This window comes from Ambystoma mexicanum, chromosome 4q (genome assembly GCF_040938575.1).
Source record: "Ambystoma mexicanum isolate Mex_15411 chromosome 4q, UKY_AmexF1_1, whole genome shotgun sequence".
Classification (NCBI taxonomy): Eukaryota; Metazoa; Chordata; class Amphibia; order Caudata; family Ambystomatidae; genus Ambystoma; species Ambystoma mexicanum.
In genome coordinates this window covers 1,009,413,989-1,009,436,117 of record NC_090928.1, presented here as the reverse complement: position 1 = coordinate 1,009,436,117, position 22,129 = coordinate 1,009,413,989, and the positions used below count along the sequence as shown (strand labels likewise).

General features: G+C 44.6%; 1 protein-coding gene across 1 annotated transcript in view; it reads left to right on the top strand.

Annotated features, from left to right (window-relative positions):
* The window catches only part of USH2A (usherin), a 4,817,015-nt gene that overhangs the window by 932,250 nt on the left and 3,862,636 nt on the right, over positions 1-22,129 (top strand). Inside the window, exon 17 of the mRNA XM_069608572.1 lies at positions 1,619-2,113. Coding sequence (XP_069464673.1) covers positions 1,619-2,113 — 495 coding nt within the window. The remainder of the gene's footprint in view (positions 1-1,618; positions 2,114-22,129) is intronic.

Sequence of the window (22,129 nt, the reverse complement as noted above, 5' to 3'; positions counted from 1 at the left end):
GTGGTTACACAGACATGCACAGCCTCATCACATGGTACAATGGGATACATCTGGTAGCATAGGGAGTCAAATGCCCTTCATTAGTCCAGGAAAGAGGCTAAAGTGTGTAGGGCATATCTGAGTTCATATTCCGCAAGGTACGCTACAAGCAGCACAACAGAAGATAAAGATTTATGGAATGCAGAAGTGTGATTTTCAACCGTTATAAGGAAGCGATCAGCTTGGCAGTAGATTAGAATGCGCCTATAAATGCTAATCGGGCAGATATGAGGAGGCGAGTTAAGTCCGTTAACAAAAGCAGCAGAGAGTGGGAACCCTTGTGCGATGTTAGCAGGGGTTAGAATTAATCGGGAGGAGAGAGTGGCCGCCATCGCAGGTGCAGCGCGGAAGACCTGTGAGAACTGCTGAGGCAGGGCTGGTAAAATGTCAATGGGCGGTTCTGGCAAGACAGGAAGTTCTGGTGGGAAGGTGGTGAGGCTGAGCACTAGAGGCTGAGCACATAGGAGATGAAAACACGTTCTACTTTACACATTTCACAACCTAACACCACCTTAAAGGTTTACAGTCTTTAAATCACACTAATCAGCTGCTTTCTTTCGCTCAGTCTCTGTATGTACATAGTACTGGTTCACCCATAAACTGTGCAACTGCCTTCTGCCACGCTTTAGTTTATTCCCGGCTTCAGTTATCTTTAAATCGTGGCCTTTATAGTATAAAGGTATTCACGCAGCAGCCCAGGCAGTTGCGTCACAAGATGTAGGTGCTGCACTTAAGTGTTTTTTGTATCTGTGCTGGGATTTGGAGCGTGCGGCCGTCTAGGGTCTCAAGGCACTGACAGAAAGAAGCGAGGAGTGGACGCGGGAGCCTAATTGGCCGAGAGGTAGTTGACCGAGAGGTAGTGACATTCGTAACGGCGCACATACTGCAACTCAAAGCACTGCATTACTGTTAAAAGACCACACCTCAAACACTGGCTGATCTGCTGCTCTCGAGCTAGGTCTGTGCTTTAAACAGTAAATGAAAATAAAATAAACAAAATTAAATTACCACTGCTGTTGTAGGGTATGATATCTTTGCCTGCAATTACCTACTTCTTCTTAAAATAACAATACACCTGTTAGGGCCCAGTTGTGATTTTTTGCTTGGGAGGAAGTGGTACCAACACAAGTTTGTTTAGAGCGTGCAGAGGGTGTGTGGGGTCATATAAAGTCAACCTAAAAACATCAGACAGGGAGAATTTCTCTAGCTGGATGCCTTTGTGTCTGAGGCGTGCATAGGTTGTGTTTCAGATGGATTTACTGAAATGCACAGTTTCACTTTACATTGTAACCACCTTTGCTACAATCTGGTTGGCCAATGACGCTTCCGCTTCTACTATAACATTTCAATAAAGAAAGCATATGTACGTGCTCAGGTGCAGTTTATTTGTACTTTTTTGGTTAATTTCTAATTTCACGCCAATTTGCAGATTCAAGGGTGGCTTGACCCTTAGATTTGTGAAGTTGCAGTTCAGACCATAATTTGAAGCACTACTAGAAAAGCAGTAGTATGTGGCCAGTAAGATATCCGATGCATTTTCGAATCCATGTTAATTGTTATGTGTCTTCTTTTCTTACAGGCCCTCAGCACTTCAGAGATATGCCTTTGGCTCCTTACACCATACATTCCTACCACATTGAGACCAGCAACGTGCATGGCACCACGCAGAGTGCCTCTGTGACTTTCAGAACAATGTCTGGCACCCCAACTGGGAACATCCATTTAACACCCATTAGCCCTGCTGGACCACGTTCTTCTTCATTTCACTGGACAACCCCATCCAATGAGTCTGGACCGATAGAGCATTACATACTAGCATGCACGTCTTCGGCGTGGACAGGACCGCGCGTGCTGTATGACGGTATCGAGACCTCAACCACTGTGAGTAGCCTGTCTCCTTTCCTCGAGTATAATTGCTCGGTCCAGGCCTGCACCGGCGGGGGTTGCTTGGAGAGCCTTCCTGTGACAGTAGTGACAGCCCAAGCTGCCCCCGAAGATCAAAGCCCTCCCGTCATACAAGCCATCAGCTCCACCAATCTCCTCCTCGCGTGGTCTCCTCCTGCCAAGCCAAATGGTAAGATTTTATGCTATTTATGTCGCTTTAGACCAATAATTAAAAAGCAATTTATTTTTACATCAAATACTGCTGACACTATCCTGGGCAGAGGGTCAAGTGCATTTCTTTTCATCTAGTCAAAAAATTCAATAAATGCAAATCAGCTTGAAAGATATGCTGGCGTATCCCTGCTCTTCTGACATCTGCTGTGACAAGACTCATGTTTTATGTGGACATTACTCCTCTTGCATATTCCTCTCGACTGTTAAAAGGACATTTCGATACGGTACACACATCAAGTGTATGGCATGATCTATGCGAAAACTGACAAAAAGCTAAATAAAAGATGTTGAATAACTCAGGGGATTATTAAGAGAGTTGGCCATGCTCATTATGCACATAACTAATTATGTGAATGCATTCTCAGTATTAATTATGGTATGTCCCAATGATACAAGGCAAGACCGGCTGATTACACCACGCTCCAAATTAGCCGCGCACTTTATCATCACAAGCTGCGGAATCACAAAACACTAAGATCCATCAGTCTGAGATGCCTGACAGTGAGAAAGACTTGTTCGGGGATCTTCGTAAATTGTAGAGCTTTTTTTTTCTAAATCATTTAAAACTCTCGCTTGATCAAGCTGCATAGTGCTGTGAATAGGGAAGCGGCAAATGAGTCATGTTGAAATTTAATTCAAACACAGAACAACTGTGATTTTCTAAGTGGGATTGCTTTAAATTGCTAATTTTTTGTGCTTGTGTTTTGCCCTCATGTGTATAGTCCCTTGAGCGGTAAATGTGGTGTAAAGTATATGTATAGGTTTACATGTGCTTTTAGGCCTCATTTACCTCAGCTGGGGAGTTTTCCATTTTTGAAAAGGTCTGTGAATAAATGCATTTTCACCAGTATTTGTTTTGCAAATGTGTAATATATATGTTTGTAGGATATTTCATTTGAGTCAAGTCACACATGCCGCAAGGCCACCTAGTAGCCATCGCAGGAAGTTCACTTCCAGGGCAGAGCATCAGCAACACGGTATTGTGGGAATGCAAATTAGCCCCAATGGAAGCCTTTTGCTCCTGCAGGAAATTGTCTTTGTCTTACAGGGCAGTGCTACTTTATACATAGTTTTATCAACCCAAGACAATAGAAAAAGAGCACTGCCCTGTAAGGCAAATACAGTTTCCTGCCTGGAGCAAAAGGCTTGCAGATGGGCTGATTGTCATACCCACAATGCCTTGATGATGAGGTTCCATATTGGAGGTGCACTTCTAAGAGCTGACTACTAGGTGGCAGTGTGGTATGTGTGCCTGGACTCAAATGAATTATCCTACTTTCACATGTCAGCCTTTTTCATGTCAGCCTTTTTAAACCCACCATAACTTTATTTGTGTTGTGTGCGTATGTGGGTGTGTGTAAGATATATACATATATATGTGTTTAGGGACTAATGCCCGCACATCTGAAAGAGGTCATCATCCTAAAGCAGATCACTAGAGCTTTAAGATCAGATGAGTCGAATCTTCTTACTATCCCCCGCTTTAAGACCAAGACGTCTAGGAATGCTGCCTTCGCATCTGCAGCTCTCCAGGCATGGAACACTCTAATGCCTCCATGAGAATTATTGCATCCACCAAGGTCTTCAAGAAAAAGTTGAAAACATTTCTCTTTTCTTAATTCCTTCTCTTGCTTCAAAAAGTATTTTCTTTCCTTGGAGACTCCGTCATGGCCCGCATTTCGATCCTCATGCCTTTTGTATGCTTTTTGTGCAGTTTGATGTATCTTTGTTAAGCGCCCTTAAGCCTTCGGGTACCTGGCACGCTGTATAAATCCCGAAACATAAACATAAATATATATATATATATATATATATATATATATATATATATATATATATATATATATATATATATATATATATATAATAAAAACAGTTGTGCAATGCCAAATTAATAGATACAAAAATCTAGGGAAGAATTGGTACTTTATCCGGATAAAGGTCTTTGAGGTGTCTGTGGGCTAACGTAGAGACTCCATCCATCTGTACAGTCCAGCCATTCGCATATATCCATGGATTGCACACACCCATTAAAAATAAACAGATATTATGGAGGACAGTAAACAGAAAATGCCTTATCACATTGAGCTGTAGTCAAGTGAAAGAGCAAAAGGTAAACTGCACTTGCAAAGATACAGAGGTCTCCTGCTGTAAGTGTGGGGGTGGGGCTGGGAAATGGGGGTGGCGATCAAATAAAAGAGCTTAGGCCCCTGTTTCCTGTGGCTGTTTGAGCATTAAGAGCTCAGGAGCCCAGCAATCATAAAACATGATGGGGGGAGAGAGACGAATGGGAAAGGATATTTTCTGCAAAAAAAGCAGCCATTTCCACTTCATGGGGAAAGGGACAAAGAAAATGCTATGGGCCTCATTAGGACCCAGGCGGAGTGGGTTTCCGCCAGCGCTAATCGCGGCGGACCCGTCCGCCGTACTACGAGTTCCCTTAGCGCCATGGAGGTTTTCTCCGCCTGGTTTTACCAGGCGGAGAAAACCATGGCGCTACGGGACCTCGTTGTTAATTACGCCACCGTATTTTACGGTGGCGTAATTAACTCCTTCCCCACTCCCATTATACCCTATGGGGCAAGAATGGGAATGGGGAAGGGCAGAATGGGGATTGGGGATTTACCGCTCCGCCGAGGTCGGAATGGGGCGGTAAATCCGCCAACCCCCATGGCGCTATCGACGGCTTTCCGCCGTGCTTCGCGGTGCATTTAGCACCGCGAAATCCGCCTGGGTCCTAATGAGGCCCTATGTCACATGTTAAAATGGAGGGATCTCCTAAGGCTATGTGGAGAACAGGGGTGAACATTGAGCAAGGAAAAGGAATGCAATGCAATGGGAAGGTGTCCTTATGGTATAAGCCAGACTCCTTCTTTCATCCATGATTTTCCCATTTTGTTTCCTTTCTTTTTCTCTTTCATGTTTGTGTGCAATCTTTTCCCTATGCTACACCTATTATATTGTTGTATTATCCCCCTTATCATTCCTTTCATGCTTAAACTGAAAGGTAAGAAACATGAGTTGTTGATTAGTTGTTGATTAGTACTGGTAGGATATCGCCGATACCCGTGTGCCAGTATGGTTCTATGCGCTTTGTGGTGATGATGCAAGTCAGTATTATATGTGGAGAATAGAATTCAAGCGCTAACAATTTCTTGTACTGTGAGGATGGGTTAGTTGCTGGCTTGAGTGGAGGATGTCAAAGAGTTAAAGGGGCGTATTTGTCAGTTCTAGGTTCAGTCTGATGTGTTATTAGCAGACATAAAGTTGCAGTGTGCTATGTGATGTGTCTTTGTGTGTCTTTGTGTGTCTTTGTGTGTGCATGTGTGTTTAGTGTAAGGATATAGGCGATGGTGAGGTAAGTCATTTACATTATGGGCAAAGGGATTTGCCATTAGTTAGGGCTCCTGTTATGGAGTTCAGCACTAGAATTTTAAAAGAGCTGTTTAAAAAGTGTCTGTCTGTTCTGGAGCTTTGAGTAGCCCTTTTAATCATGTTGTTCTTTATTGAATGTAGCACCAGGATTCACTTTAAAGCAAGTGCAACTAACATACAACAAACTGAGACTGACCTCCCAAGTTGGGCGTGCATGGAATCTGTTGTTGAAACGAACGTGCATGAGTCCAGACTCAGTTCTGTCCTGGTTTATGATGTGTTGTGTTCCTGTATTTTCTTGCAGAATATATATTTGTGTCTTGGATGCATATTTGTTGTAAAATGTATTGATCTGCTTGCCTTTCAATTGATTATCCATTTGTCAGATTGGTTTTGGTCAGTTCTGGAAAAAGCAGTTGGTTGAGTGTGACCCAGCTTGCTGTGATATGCGTAAGTGGGCAAAACTTATGAAGTGTTCAAGCAATTATTTGTACACGCATCTGTTAAATAGTGAGTGGGGTGCAAACTCTCTAAAAGTGTCACTGTACTGGACACTGAAATTGAAGAATCAGTAACAGTACCAAGGCTAGATAGCATTGGACAGGTCTAAAGACACCTGCTAATGTTTCAGAGAAAATAAAATGATGACATTACAATAGTTGTTTTGAGAATGTATAGCAGCATTCACAGTGACAAAAAAAAAAAAAAACATTTCACTATGATTGAATGACTTTAGGTCTTTAGGGCATGCAGCCCTCACCAATGACATTCTAGCCTTGGTCCTGTTCCCATTAAGTCTTAAAGGGTGCCTTTCAGATACACTGGTTATGGGCCTGTGAGTAGCCAGGTTTGAGAGATTTTCTGAAGACTATGTTGTCTTCCTCTGTGCACATATCCCTCAGAATTGAATTCTAGTGCTTGATAGACAGGTATGAAAAGGCTGAAATATTCATTTAAAGGTTGGCACTGTTACTAAAGCTGAATTGCTAGATCAAAGCACTTTGGTTTCATTGTAGAGGATACCTTTCATTGTGGCAGATTCTAGGCCCTGCCATGGAAGTCATTGCAGGCAATACATACGTTTTGAATACTATCCTAGGTGTGATTGGAAGACAGTGGGGTGTCTGGAGGGCTGGTGTGATGTGTTGCCAAATTTGCAGTCTCATAAACAGTATAGCCGCAACATGTTGGGCTCCTCGAAATCTCTTTTGTAAGTGTTATGTGAGACCCACATAGATACTATTGGTGTAGTGTAGTCTAGATAGCACTAGGTGCAATTACATGCCATGTCATGACTACCAACTGTCTCACTGCAGTTTGACTCTGGATAACACTGCTGTCTCGTGTTGAACTGTTCAAAAATGTAAGTCCTCTTTCTCATGGCTTCCAATGCCATCGATAGACTCCCCTATCACATTCCCGTCTGACCTCTTTGCTCTCTAACCCAAGGCTGGCAAACTTTGGGTTCTGTTTGATTGCCATCTATGACTGCAACACATTTTCCCTATTACTGGCTCTGCTGCTTATATTGACCTCCTCAACATTCAGAAAATGTGTCAACCTCTTATTAACCACTCTACAAAAACTTGCATCTCCATCCTTGTACTAAGCAAATGTGTTTACTTCTCAAGCCTCCTCCTTGGCCTTCCACTCTAGTCCTTCCTCCTTCTAGACAAGCTCTACAAGTGTGCTACCCACACTCTGTACAACCTACCCATATCATCCTCACTTCTACTAGTGACAACAAGCTGGTTGTCTCTCCATGCATAATTGCTCCCCTTTTTGAAGTTCCTTCTCCTAGTCTACAAAGCTTTCAGTGGCCTTGCTCCTCAGTACCTATCTGATTATATCCCTGTTTACTCACCATCTCTTTCCCTCTGAACTCAACCTTACAATCCTACACCCCCATTCCTCCTTTCATGCCTGCTCTTTCTTCATATTCTCCCTCTTCCACTGAACCAGTTGAGACACTATGGGCCTCATTACACGGTAGGCGGTAAATCATGGTGCTATTAGAACCATGGTTGCCGCCGGTACCATACCGGTACCACCATGGAGGAAAGGGGAATTACCACCCCATTCTAAGGTTGGCGGGCGGTAATTCCCCCTTTCTCCATGGCCCTTCCCCATTCCCATTTTTGCCCCATAGGGCATAATGGGAATGGGGATGGAGCTAATTACGGTACTGCACATTGCGGTACCGTAATTAGCACCAAGGTCCCTTTGCGGGTCCCAAATTTAACGGCTGGTCTACACCAGCTGTTAAGGTCAGGTCCCGCGAAGGGACCTCGTAGTAAGGCGGTAAGGGTTAATGGTCATCGGTACCCTTACCGGTGACCGTTAAACCTTACCGCCTTCTGTGTAATGAGGCCCTATAAGTGCTGTAAGGATTATTTGTGGCATTTCTCTGAAGGATATGGATTTGCAAATACAACTGGTCTGATCCATTTAAATAAATGTTGTGAACAATTGGTGGCAATTGGAAGAAAAGATTGATTGCTACATTTGCATAGCAATTTACCCCAGTTGTGTTTTGAATTTTAATCGACCAGAGAGCTTCTCCCCTGTATTCTTTGATGGGCCTGCAGTTGTTTTTTCACACGAGCCATTTCACACTTTGTTTTCTGATGCACATGTTGTTCTATTCAGACTAGAGAGTTTTGTGGTTGTATGACGTGATGAGTAGTAGTAGTTCTTTCCTTTTTCAGCGGTGTGGCTTGAAGATCTGCTATGGGTTCTGTTTGTATTAGTTTGCTAAACACAGGGTATATAGGTAGGTGGGGGGTGTATAGTGCAAATAGCCTGTTGTATTCTAGGATGCAAGGAATGTCAGTGTTGACTTTGTTTGCATCAATGTGAACTAGAAATAGACCATTGGGTGTACAGAGATGTGGAAGTGCTACGTAACTCATACTTTCTTTGAAGACTGTGCTGCCAATGTCAATCAATGCGTGATCTAGGATTAGACCTTGCGATTTGTGAATAGTGACAGCATATGCAAGAGATATCGAAAATTGTTCTCTGCGTACATACATGCCTTTGAAAAGAAGAAAATGTGCTATTATGCGGCTTATTTTCTTAACTTCTACAAGTTTTTCAAAGTGTATGTTGACAAACTGAATGTTGTTCTCATGTGGATAAGGTTGGAAGCCAACAACTGTACCAATTGCTGCATTGACTAAACCTTGGTCAACGTCAAGGTTATGTGGTAGGATTACTCAGCAGTTTAGGCACAGAGTTAATACTTTTTCTAATCCAGCTGTGTTTGACATACATTTTTCTAAGCTATTTAGTCGTGTTGTTGCTTGTTGACACATAGGGAGTGTCATGCCATGCACCTCTAGTTTGTCTGTGGAGCTGATATTGTAACGCTCACCTGATTCCCACAGAGACGCTGACCCGAACTGGACTGCTACCGTTTCTTCTATCGTGAGGCGCACAGCCCGGAAGATGCTCTGGACGGGGCCTCCGAATTTGGATTGCCTGGCTTGTAGAGTAAGTTTTCTGCAGGTGGAAGAAAAGGGATTGATTACCAGCTGGGGTGGATATGTGTTCCCACCAATCTCCCGTTTCTCACTCTTCTTGACCCCCAACTTGGTTTCTGCGAGCTCTCACCTTAGGCATTGTAAAGATGAGCTCTCCATCCTGCTTCAGGTGCAGGGGTGCGTAGAATCCAGTTACGTCACTAGATGGGAAATAGTTGCGGACACTGTGTCCTTCGTCTCTCCTACGGTAGCCGTAAGTATGAGTGTCTTTTCTCCACAGGAGCCGGGGCCCAGAAACCTAAAGCTGGTAAGTCTCTTGGTGAGTATTTGTTCTCCGTGCTTAGTTAGTGCTCACCATGTATTCCTCTTATGCAGGTGCTGGGATGTAGCTGGCGTCGTAGCCGCGGTGGAGGAAGGTAAGTGAAAGAAAAGCAACTTCTTACTTCTAATGATTGTCTTTTTCTGCTTACAGGTGCCGAGATGCTGCCGGCGACAAAGCCGCTGTCGCGCGTGATGAGGCACGTACGTAAGTGGAAGAAATGTGGCCGCTTTAGAGCGGGCACCTCTAATGACTGTCTTTTTCTGTTTTTCAGGTGCCGAGATGCTGCCGGCGTCGTGGCCGCGGTGGAGTTCGGCGAGGACACGGATGGGTAAGGCAAGGCGGCGCGGCTGCGAGCGTTTGAGAGCGCTACTAATCTTGTACCTTTCCTTTGCAGGATCGTCAGAGGTAGGATTGCTGAGGCCGGATTCCGGTAAGTCATTTCTAATGCTCGCCTTCTCTTTTCTTGTCTGTTTGCAGGTGTTCCGGGTGCTGGTGGGCGTGTCAGGAGCCAGGATGCAGGAGCCGACTCGGTGAGCGTCCTGCTGCTGATGCAGAATAACGCGAAGCACGTTTATTCCATCGGGCGTGGTTTAAATAGCAGAGAAGTGCTTCAGTGTGTGTTCTTCCACCGGCCCCACCCAGGTAAGAAAAGAGTTCCTGAATAGAGGAAATAGTTCCTCCCAGCCCTGATGGCTGGGGACTTCAGCCAGACTGGATTGTTCTGGGTAAGTATGCAGCATGGTCTGCCTCAGGTAAGTCCACCCAAGCATTATTACACAGTTTATCAATATGAGCCCGGCGCCTATGGCCCCGGGACTGAAGTCCTTTATGAGCCTGGCGCCAAAGGCGCCAGGACACGGTCCAAAGGGCCCCTGTAGGGGTCTGCTGGGTCCGGAGATGTGGAAGAAGGGTCTGCTTCCGGGGGCGCTGGGCCAGTCCTGGCTCCTCGGGAGTAGTGCTCATGACAGCACCCCCCCTCAAGGCCCCTCCCAAAATTGTCTTCCCCGGGGGTTTTGGTTTATGCGGAAAGGTTTGGTGAAATTTCTTGATTAGACGAGGAGCATGGACGTGGTCATGGGGTTCCCATGACCTCTCTTGAGGCCCGTAACCCTTCCAGTCAATCAGGTAGAACAGCTTTGATCTGATGATCTTAGAGTCCAAAATGTTTTTAATCTCGAATTCAGGTTTTCCATTCACTTGAATTGGTTCTGGAGGTTTGGTTAGTCTGGTTCCAGATTGCATGGGTTTCAAAAGCGATACGTGAAAAACAGGATGTATTCGCATATGAGCTGGCAATCCTAGTTTAACGGCCACTGGGTTTATTATGGCTGTAACTGGATATGGCCCCAGATATTTGGGATTAAAAGTGTGAGGTCCTTTGAGTGATAAGTGTTTGGTGGACAACCAGACCTGGTCCCCAATCTGGTATTGAGGGGCCTCGCTTCGGTGTTGATCTGCTCCTCTCTTGTACCTTTCTTTAGCTTGTTGTAAATGTGCAGCAGCTTCTTTGAAGGCTTTGGTAATAGCAGTGTGTAACTGATCCACGGCGGGTGTTCCAAGATCTTGAGGTGGATCGAGGTTGGAAGTTCGAGGATGAATTCCATACAAAGTGTAGAAGGGGCTTTGCCTGGTTCCAGAGTGAACGGAATTATTGTATGCATACTCAGCTATCCAAAGGATGTCCTTCCAGTTGCTCTCTGACTGTTGTAGCATGCATCGTAAATATTGTCCGAGAGTCTGGTTAGTTCTTTCAGTTTGACCATCGGTCAGGGGGTGATGGATGGTTGAGAGTCTTACATCGATTTGAGCCAATTGACAGCAACTACGCCAAAAATGGGAAATAAACTGGCTTCCTCTATCTGAGATTAGTACCGATGGGAATCCGTGTAACCGGACAATGTTTTCAAGGAATTCTCTGGCTAGTACCGAAGCTGAGGGTAAGCCTTTTAATGGAATGAAGTGGGCCATCTTGGAAAACAAATCCACAATAACGAGAATAGTGTTGTACCCGGAGCAGGAGGGTAAGTCTGTGATAAAATCCATAGAAAGGGTGTGCCAGGGAGACGGTGGAATGTCTAATGGTTGGAGAAGACCAGCCGGTCTTTTCTTTTGACCCTTTTTTTGAGCGCACACACCAAAGGACATCACAAATTCTTTTATGTCTTTTCTCCACGAAGGCCACCAGAATTATCTTCTCACTTTCTCTTCTGTTTTGGCAATGCCAGGGTGGCCCTCTATCAATGAATCGTGATAGCAGGAGATTACTTGCCTTTGCAAATCGGCGTGTGGTAGGAATAATCGTCCTCGGAAATAAGGCAAGTCATTGTTTAAAGTGAAATCCATTCCTTTTTGTAGCCAGTTCTGCAAGTCTGTTGGGTTCAGAAATTGTTTAACTTTTGCCTCAATGTCCTCGATGGATTGTGAAGAAATCAGGCCCAAGATCCATTGTTCAGGAATTATTGGTACAGGCTCTGGGTTGACAATGGTGTCTCCCATTCCAATCCGGGAAAGAGCATCTGCTTTGCCATTTTTGCTGCCGGGGCGGTAAGTGATCATAAAGTCAAATTCGGCAAAGAACAGGGCCCAGCGGAGCTGTCGAGAGGATTGAGCCTTGGCGGTTTTCAGATACTGTAAATTCCGATGATCGGTGATCACCGTGATGGTGTGCCTGGCCCCAAGGAGATAATGACGCCAGGCCTTAAAGGCGGATTTAATAGCTAACAGTTCCTTGTCTGTGATGGCGTAGTTAACCTCAGGCGCCGAGAATTTTCGAGACCAGAATGCCACGGGATGTTATTGGTTAGTCTCTGGGTCTCTTTGTGAGAGGACCGCTCCCATTGCTAAGCTGGATGCGTCGGTTTCGACGATATAAGGGAGATCTGGGCGTGGGTGCTTCATTATTGGTGCAGAAGTAAACTTGGCTTTTAGCTCTTGGAAGGCTTGTTCAGCTTCTTCAGACCACTCAAAACGTTTATTCTTTCTTAAGAGAGCCGTGATGGGTTGTACCACTCGTGAAAACTCTGGAATGAATCTGCGATAAAAATTGGCAAAGCCTAACATGCTCTCATCGCCTTTTACAGAAGTAGGTGATGGCCATTTGAGAATAGCGTCCACCTTTCGCGAGTCCATGTGGACGCCTTTGGGTGTCAGGATAAAACCCAGAAATTCGACTTCAGTGGCATGGAAAACACATTTTTCAAGTTTGGCAAATAGCTTGTGTTGGCGAAGTTTTTCAAGTACTGTTCTAACATGATTTCGGTGATCTGCTTCCGAAGAGGAGTAAACAAGAATGTCATCTATGTAGACGACAACACAGACGTCAATGAGCTCCCTGAGGACATCATTCATAAAATATTGGAAGGCGGCCGGTGCATTACATAGTCCGAAAGGCATCACTTGGTATTCAAATAACCCATATTTAGTGCGAAACGCCGTCTTCCATTCATCGCCTTCCTTGATCCGTACCAAGTGATAAGCCCCCCGTAGGTCTAGTTTTGTATATATGCAAGCATCCTTCACCTGGTCAAGGAGTTCCGGGATCAGAGGTAAAGGGTATCTGTTTTTTACCGTTATCTGATTCATAGCGCGGTACTCTATACAGGTTCTCAGGTCACCTTATTTTTTTGGCACGAAGAACAGAGCCGAGGATGCAGGGGACTTCGATGGACGAATAAAACCATTGGCCAAGTACTGGTCCAGGTACTGTCACAGGTGAAGGTTCTCGGGCTCGGTAAGGGCGTAGATCCTGCTGCAAGGAGGAGTTGCACCGGGTAATAGATCTATCTGTCAATCGTATGACCTGTGGGGCGGTAAGATGTTAGCCTGTTCCTTTTGGAAAAAATCTTGAAACTCTCTATACTCTAGCGGTAATTGCAAACTGTCGGCCGTTACTGACGCTAGGCCAATGACTGATCGTAGATAGCAGGTTTGTGCACACTCTGGGAACGTTATCGTCATTGCTCGCCAATCAATCTGAGGATTGTGTTTTTCCAACCAAGGGATTCCCAGAATTATTTGAAATTGCGGAGCCTTGATCATGTCGAACACTATTACCTCCCGATGCCCGTCTTGGCCTAGTAATGTCACTTCAGTAGTGGTATGGGTTACCGGCCCGGAGGCGATCTCAGTCTCATCCGCAGTGGTGATGACATCTTTAACAGCTTTTGGGCAAAGAGGTAGGTTCATCCTGGAAGCCAACTCGCGGTCCACGTAATTTCCTATAGCTCCACTGTCCACGTATGCCTTAATTGCATGCAATCTTTCTGGCTGCTTTGGATTTACGAGGACCATTGGCATAATGAAGTGCAAGGTCAAAGAACTGGTTTTTAAGCTCGGCAAGCGGACCTCTACGCTTGTCGGCAAGTTCGTTTCCTGGCTCAGACTTTTCGGAATTCTTGTCGGAAGCTCCTACGGTCTTCTTAGGTGGTTTTACAGGGCAGTCTCGAAGGAAATGTCCCGAGTTCCCACAATAAAGACACAGTTGCATTTGCCGTCTTCTGTCACGCTCTTTCTGGGTTAAGGGGCCCTTTACAACCCCAATCTGCATAGGTTCAGTGCCATCGACACTTTTGGAGTTGCTCTGAGTCTTAGTGAAGATTCGGGTTTCAAACCTGGATCGATCCGCCTTCCTGTTTTGAAGCCTGTGATCTAATTGGACCACCAAATCAATATAATCCGAACAGTCCTGAGGTGGATTTACGACCTGGGCCAGGACGTCTTTGACTTCGCCGCGTAGACCTCGGTGAAATAGCGTGATTTTTTTCTCCTTGGGCAATCCAGTTTCCACAACTAACCTATTGAAGGATGCAATGTAGGCTAAGAGATCCTGGTTGCCCTGTCGTAGGGAAAGGAGTTCATTGTCCAGGGCCTGCCCCTGGGAATGCCTTGCAAAAAGTCTTTCCATACTCGTCTGGAAGGCTTGGAAATTCCGAAGGATTGGATCATCTTGTGTAACCAGTGGAAGTGACCAATCGGCGGCACTGCCGCTAAGATACGAAAGTACAAATGCTACCTTGGTCTGGTCATTCGGGAAGGCAGCAGGCCTGCAGAGAAAGTGCAATCGGCATTGATTTATGAACACTGCAAATCTTTTAGGGTCTCCAGCAAAACGTTCAGGTGGTGCCAGTGGCACATTTCCAGGTAGGTTGATTTGAACGGGATTGGTTGAAGTAACTGGGGTAAAATTCCCCCCTGGATTGGGCAGAGGGGTTTGCCCCGCTTGGCCCTGTAATAACTGTCTGGCAAGGTCGTCAGTTCGTTCCTTTGACACTATTAACTCTCTCCTGAGGGCGTTCGTCTCCTGGCGAGCAGCATGAACTTCAGCCCTTAATTCCCCCAGTAGCTGGGCCAGTTGATCTATATCAGAAGTTTCCATAGCGCCTGGGTAGGAGATTATTGGTAGGCTTCGCGTTCTGTAACGCTCACCTGATTCCCACAGAGACGCTGACCTGGACTGCTACCGTTTCTTCTATCATGAGGCGCAGGGCCCGGAAGATGCTCTGGACGGGGCCTCCGAATTTGGATTGCCTGGCTTGTAGAGTAAGTTTTCTGCAGGTGGAAGAAAAGGGATTGATTACCAGCTGGGGTGGATATGTATTCCCACCAATCTCCCGTTTCTCACTCTTCTTGACCCCCAACTTGGTTTCTGCGAGCTCTCACCTTAGGTATTGTAAAGATGAGCTCTCCATCCTGCTTCAGGTGCAGGGGTGCGTAGAATCCAGTTACGTCACTGGATGGGAAATAGTTGCGGACACTGTGTCCTTCGTCTCTCCTACGGTAGCCGTAAGTATGAGTGTCTTTTCTCCACAGGAGCCGGGGCCCAGAAACCTAAAGCTGGTAAGTCTCTTGGTGAGTATTTGTTCTCCGTGCTTAGTTAGTGCTCACCATGTATTCCTCTTATGCAGGTGCTGGGATGTAGCTGGCATCGTAGCGGCGGTGGAGGAAGGTAAGTGAAAGAAAAGCGACTGCTTACTTCTAATGATTGTCTTTTTCTGCTTACAGGTGCCGAGATGCTGCCGGCGACACAGCCGCTGTCGCGCGTGATGAGGCACGTAAGTAAGTGGAAGAAATGTGGCCGCTTTAGAGCGGGCACCTCTAATGACTGTCTTTTTCTGTTTTTCAGGTGCCGAGATGCTGCCGGTGTCGTGGCCGCGGTGGAGTTCGGTGAGGCCACGGATGGGTAAGGCAAGGCGGCGCTACTGCGAGCGTTTGAGAGCGCTGCTAATCTTGTACCTTTCCTTTGCAGGATCGTCGGAGGTAGGATTGCTGAGGCCGGATTCCGGTAAGTAATTTCTAATGCTCGCCTTCTCTTTTCTTGTCTGTTTGCAGGTGTTCCGGGTGCTGGCGGGCGTGTCAGGAGCCAGGATGCAGGAGCCAACTCAGTGAGCGTCCTGCTGCTGATGCAGAATAATGCAAAGCACGTGTATTCCATCGGGCGTGGTTTAAATAGCACAGAAGTGCTTCAGGTGTGTGTTCTTCCACCGGCCCCACCCAGGTAAGAAAAGAGTTCCTGAATAGAGGAAATAGTTCCTCCCAGCCCTGATGGCTGGGGACTTCAGCCAGACTGGATTGTTCTGGGTAAGTATGCAGCATGGTCTGCCTCAGGTAAGTCCACCCAAGCATTATTACACAGTTTATCAATATGAGCCCGGCGCCTACGGCGCCGGGACTGAAGTCCTTTATGAGCCTGGCGCCAAAGACGCCAGGACATGGTCCAAAGGGCCCCTGTAGGGGTCTGCTGGGTCCGGAGATGTTGAAGAAGGGTCTGCTTCCGGGGGCGATGGGCCAGTCCTGGCTCCTCGGGAGTAGTGCTCATGACAGATATGCTCTATGGGTTGGATTTTGTTTTTCAACATTGTATTGTTGTATTGACCACAGCTTGCAAGGGCTGGGATTAAGGATATGCATTTTATATTTTGTTGAGTTAATGGTTCCATGACATCAGAGGCAGATTTGTTTTGCCCATATAGCTCATGGATAAGTCTAGTTTTTAAGATGGATTTTGTATCTTTAGCAAGTAGACCAGTTCTAATGCTTTTTAAAATGTTAGCATAGTTGAGTTGAGATCTACAGACTAACGTTTTGAGTTAGTTCTCTTTAGCAAAAATGTTGCCAGATATGAACATTTCCATGTTGCAGGGCCTATAGATAGTTGAAATCAGAAACCACAACATTTTTTTCAGTATTGTGCTTGTGGACCTACCTCTTGGCAGCTGTGCACCCCACTCCTGGGACTGCTCTGCCCCAGGACTTAGGCAGTGATCTCTGACTTTGGTACTCCTTGGCACTTCCTTCCAGGGCTCCATTTAGCAGTTACTCATCCGTACTCCCCCTTCTATTCATGCACTTCTCTCAATGCACAATGCATATGTGCATTTACAGCAGCACTGTGTACAATTATTTTGTATAAATAAGGGACATGTAGATGGAAAATATTTCTCAAACATTGTTAAGTGGCAGTTGGTGTGTGGTAGTTTAATATGTTAACAGGGTTACATGTAGATTTTTGGGAAGTGTTTGCTGGATGGATGTGTGAGTGTTTAAAAGCAGGCAATGAGGAAGAGTTACAAACATAAATGTAAAAAGGGTAGAAGGGGCTGTGCTCTTTGATGTTGTGCATGTGCCATTTGGATCTTTAATTATGCATGAACTGGAAATAGGACAGCAGAGATCACAGATAGTTATGAAGGTGCATAGATTATCATCCTTATTGTATGCTACAGAAAAGTATGTGTGACAGAAAATTGTTGCGTTTTTTTTCTCCTTTTTCTCTACACATGTCCATTATTTTCATTAGCATAGTACAAAATGGTAATGGAAATGTTGGAGAAAATTATTGAGTCTAACTACTGTATTCAAAAATGTAAAGTAGATGGTATCTGTAAGATTTTTTGTTCTATTTTTTAACTGAGAGGTGGCTCCAAAAGAAACCTTTTTTGGGGTGTTTTTTGATTTTGTATTTTGTTTTTTGATTTTTCTTGCAGGAGAGGCCAGGAAGTAAAGTGGGTAAGGAAAATGAGGGATGGGGAACCAATGCCATATATGGAGGGGCAGGTGGACAGGGGAAGATGTTGGGTGTGCCTTAAATCTAAGGTAAGGGGCAGTGTTTCTCATGCTCCTTGATTTCAGCCCCAAAGGCAAAAGTAAAACCGAAAAACCCCAGAAATTCACCAGTTATGGTGAGCTAAGCAATCATAACTCAAACTACTACCATGCACTTCTAAGACTAGCACCCAGGACATCAAAGATGACATCACTAATGGCATTGATGACATCACTGATGTTATCACATGTGCAATTGATATTGATGAAACGTCTCTACAAGGGGTTGTGTTTATAATTTTGCTAACAAGATGTCAGGAGTGATTAGGAGACCTATTCTGAACTACTTAATGTATTAAAGAATGTACTCATGTAAACAAAACAGTATATTGGAGTGTTGTTGTTAACAGAGTAACCTAATCATACACACACATAGACAATGGCTGCAGCATGAACCATAGAAGTACAACATTTCTAATCAATCTGATAATTTTGGATATTAAAATAATGAATATTAAATAATGAACCTTATCAGAGTTGTGAATAATGTTAAACATGGAATTAATAGCTAATAATTCAAGACGTACTACATACTTGTGTTAGTACAAACAATACATATGCAGACCAACAATGCATATGAGACACCTATAGGGAAACTAAAGTAAGGAAGAACGAAACTACATCACCAGAAAATGTCAATAACATTAAGTTCATCAATGAAGTATACAAATTAATTGTGTGTTTGAGGCCTGCTTATCTCTCCATATATGTGCACCATGAGCTGAGACCAAACCCTAATGAAAGTACTGCAAGAACATACAAGATGGTTAATGCTAGATATATAACACATTTTCAATGTTTAAATTCTGACTTTCAGTGATCAAAACCGCCTGACATAGGTATGTTAAAAAAAAAAGAAGTGGCCCAGTTATTTGATGTCATCTGTGATGTTATCAATGACATTTTCGATGTAATTTTTGATGTCGTGGGTGTTAGTCTTAGTAGTGCACGGTCGTGGCACGAGTTATGGTTGCTTAGCTTACAATAACTGGCAAATATCTGAGGTTTTTTGGTTTTACTTGTATAACCATAATGTCCCTTTAACAGAGTTTTTTCACTGAATTTCATGGGATTTTACCAGTGCATGCTAATTTCCTACAACTTACTAATATAATATTTCCCCAGTATAGGAAAATGTATGTCCAATTGACAAAGTGCCACCTTAAAACAACCATTTATCACCTTCTAGCATAATTTGTAACACATCTGTGTACACTTTTTACAACTTTTTCCACTGTTTCAGCATCCATCGAGGTTCTTAAACGTCTGATGCCATCGCAAACTTTCCGGACAGTGTCAGGTGAACACCCGCATGCATGGCGTAATGACGTGTTCGCTAACGTGTCCGCACTTTGTGAATGGGTCCGTGTTTCATGGACAGTTCTGAACTGAATTGTCAGCTGATCTAGGAAGTTTGAAGCTCAAAATGTACCCTTCAACATCTCCTACACCTATTCTTACTCATTATCCATTAACAATCTAGCACAGAGCAAACTTGGAAGAATATTAGCAAAACTGCTATTTATCTTAAAAATGGTGTTAGCTATTGCCATCTCTCCTCCCCAAGAGCCACCTCCACCAACTGGAGGACCAGCACAACAAAACAACTGCAGTACTTCAAAAGATGATGAAGAGGGCAAAGAAGATGAGTTAGAGGAAATGCCTACCTCTAGCACCCAGTGAGAATCATGGGTGTGGCAGTTCTTTACCACTGTTGGGAATGTACCAAAGGCTTAAGCTACGAAAGTGAAATGCACTGAGTGCAACGTTGTACTCAGTCACAGACTACCTGGACAGAACTCCTATGGTACAACCTCCATGCGAGCCACACCAAACCCAACAACCACAATGCTTTCAGAAAGTTTGTTTCTTTCTCAGCAAGTACTAGTGTGTCTTCCTCCACCTCATCTTGCTCAACCAATACTGTAACCACACAGCCTACTTCTGTGGGACACAAAATCTCACCAGCTACCTTGCAAGAGATAAAAGAGTATGTGGATCCATATCTTTTGAAGACAACAGTACTGTGTATGTACTGCCACATACCACTCTGCAGGGGGAGACATTTCAAAGTGCTTTTGAAACTGTAATCAAGGAGCATGAGAAACACTGCTCCATATCTTAGATGTAACACACCCGCAACATCTTCCTCTGTCCACCAGCCCCTCCGTATTACTACTTGGTGCCTCTTCCCTCATTTCCCTCCCCATCTTACTTTCTCAACTCTCCTGCAAAAAAAAAAAAAAAGCTTCCTTTAGGAACCAACTTTCACAGTTAAAAAATAGAACTACAAAAAACAATCGTATAGACTCCATCTACTTTACATTTCTCAGTAAAGTAAATTGACTCAATAAGATTTTCCAAAATTTCCATTAGCATTTTTTGTTATGCTAATGGGAATAATATTATCCCTCATTCCATTGGCTGGAACGGGGGATAACAGCCAAGCACCCCATATTATCAGCCCATGCAAAGTGGGGGATGAATGCCATTTGCACCCCGGGTTGCTAAAGCAGTAACCCAGAGTGCTAAAAAAAAGGATTTTCCTTCCTACAGCGAGACGCGCACAGTATACCTCTGTAGGAAGGAAAATGACCACCATGGAAAGGGAAGGCAGAGCTCCATACGGAGGGCCTCTTCCCTTTCCATGGCAGCCTGCGGGAGGCAAAGAGAAGGAGCGAATGCAGCGGTAGTACCCGCCACTGGTAAAATAAAGTAAGTAGGGAGGTTTAACTTTAATTCCACCCCCCCCCCACCCTTTCCAGGCCCTCTTGCAGCCACCAAATAATCCCAAATGTGTTTTTCAGACTTTTTGCTCACTGTGCTGTCTGCAGTCGGCAGCGGCTGTCAGCGGGTCCAACATGCCGACCGTTTCAAAATATCTGATGCAGATAACGTTTTTCACTATCCATTCAATGGGGGCGTATGATGTGTGCAGATGTCACGTCGCTCTCTAATTTTCCCAGATGTATCTGTGGACTCTGATTCGGGAAATTAGTCTGGGGACCGGATCCAGATATCGCACATATTTTCAGACCTACTTTTTGCCCATTTTCAAAAAATTACTAGACAGATTTACACCAAATTTGCGAAAAGCACGCTTGTGGGACCAAGGTGCCACTGCTGGCACACATTTGGTGAAAATCCATTGGGCGGTTTGGGTTGTAGGCGCAAGCAAAACATTTTTTCCATTGCGTTGAAGAGGATTCCCATACATTTTAGGACCCCGCCTATAACTATGCCTCCCCTGGATGAAACCACACAAAACTTTGCAAAACCATTCAATGGGGGCCATATAGATGCATTTCAAAGTTCAGTGAGGATCTCGTCCAGGAAAATAATGTAATGTAATGCTGGATACATATAATTTTGAGGAATGAGGGAATTGTGTTTTGACCCAGCACTCATTTCCAGCACTGCCCACACAAAGAGAGCATCAGCATTCATGCAAAGATGATTATTATAACTAATGTAAGGAAGTCCCAATAGTGTGAAGTCGACATGCCAATTTCTGTATGAGAAACAACTAAGCACCATTCATGCTTTACAGTGTACTCCAATGACAACTGAAGCAGCTTCTCTATTTAGTGCATGCCTGCAAGTCTCACTCTTAATCATAACAGAGCTTTAGTTCCATTCATCCCTAGAACTCCCCAACCAAACAAAGCCTCCACATGTGAAATGTAGAAATAGTGCACACAGATTGAAATGCAGGGGTGTTTTGTTTCAGCATAACAGAGTGAAATTCTCATAGAACACAATTGTATGCGTTCAGTGCCCTGCTCCTTTTCAAACTCTCCAAGCAGCCTCTAATTTTTTCTTCAACTTTTCTTGCACTATTTTCAACCCAACTGTCACTACACTTTCAGTGATAGGGAGGGAAGAGGAAGAAAGCACGAGAGAAAATAAACATAGGCCAAGAGAGAATAAAAAAGATATATGGAGGTGGAAAATAGATTTTATAAAGTTGATTGAAGAGTTATAGGGATGCGAGAGAGAGTCTTTGACTGAGAGACTGACTAGAGCGAGGCATGCGTGACTAGGGACAAAAGCCTAGACGGTTAGAGGTTGGGATGCACTAGTGACTAGGAAGAGTGTCTATGGATGAGGTCCAGGCGTGAGAATTTGGAACTAGAATGTGAGTCTAGCATGATAATGAGGAATGGGATGCGACTATGTACTTTAGACTATGGTGATGTAGGAGGGACTAGGATGAGGGACTAGGAAGGATTTGGCATAGGAAAGGGCGAGAGAAGGAAGAGAATTGGAGGAGGATGAGGGACTAGGCTAACGATTATGGACTAGTAACAGATTTTGGGACTAGCAATAGGAGGAGGACAAGCCACTAGGAAAGTGAATAGGATGACAGTTAGAGTGAGGGCTCAGATGAGGGACTAGGACTGGGAAAAGTCTGACTGGGGGAGAGTTACCTGGAATAGAGTGAGCGACAATGACTAGGCTAAGTATCAATGACTACGATTATTGACTAAAATGAGGGAATACGAATCGTGACTTGGGTGAGAGACTCGGATGGGAGCAGAGGAAGAGGGACTATGGCCAGGAGAAGGAAATTGGAACAGGATTAGGGACTAGGGCCAGGATGTGTGACTGCATCCATGTCTCGGATTCGATAAATTACAAGGCTCTACAGTTTTCTTTGGTTTAGTCGTGTCTCTGCTGAGACATGCTA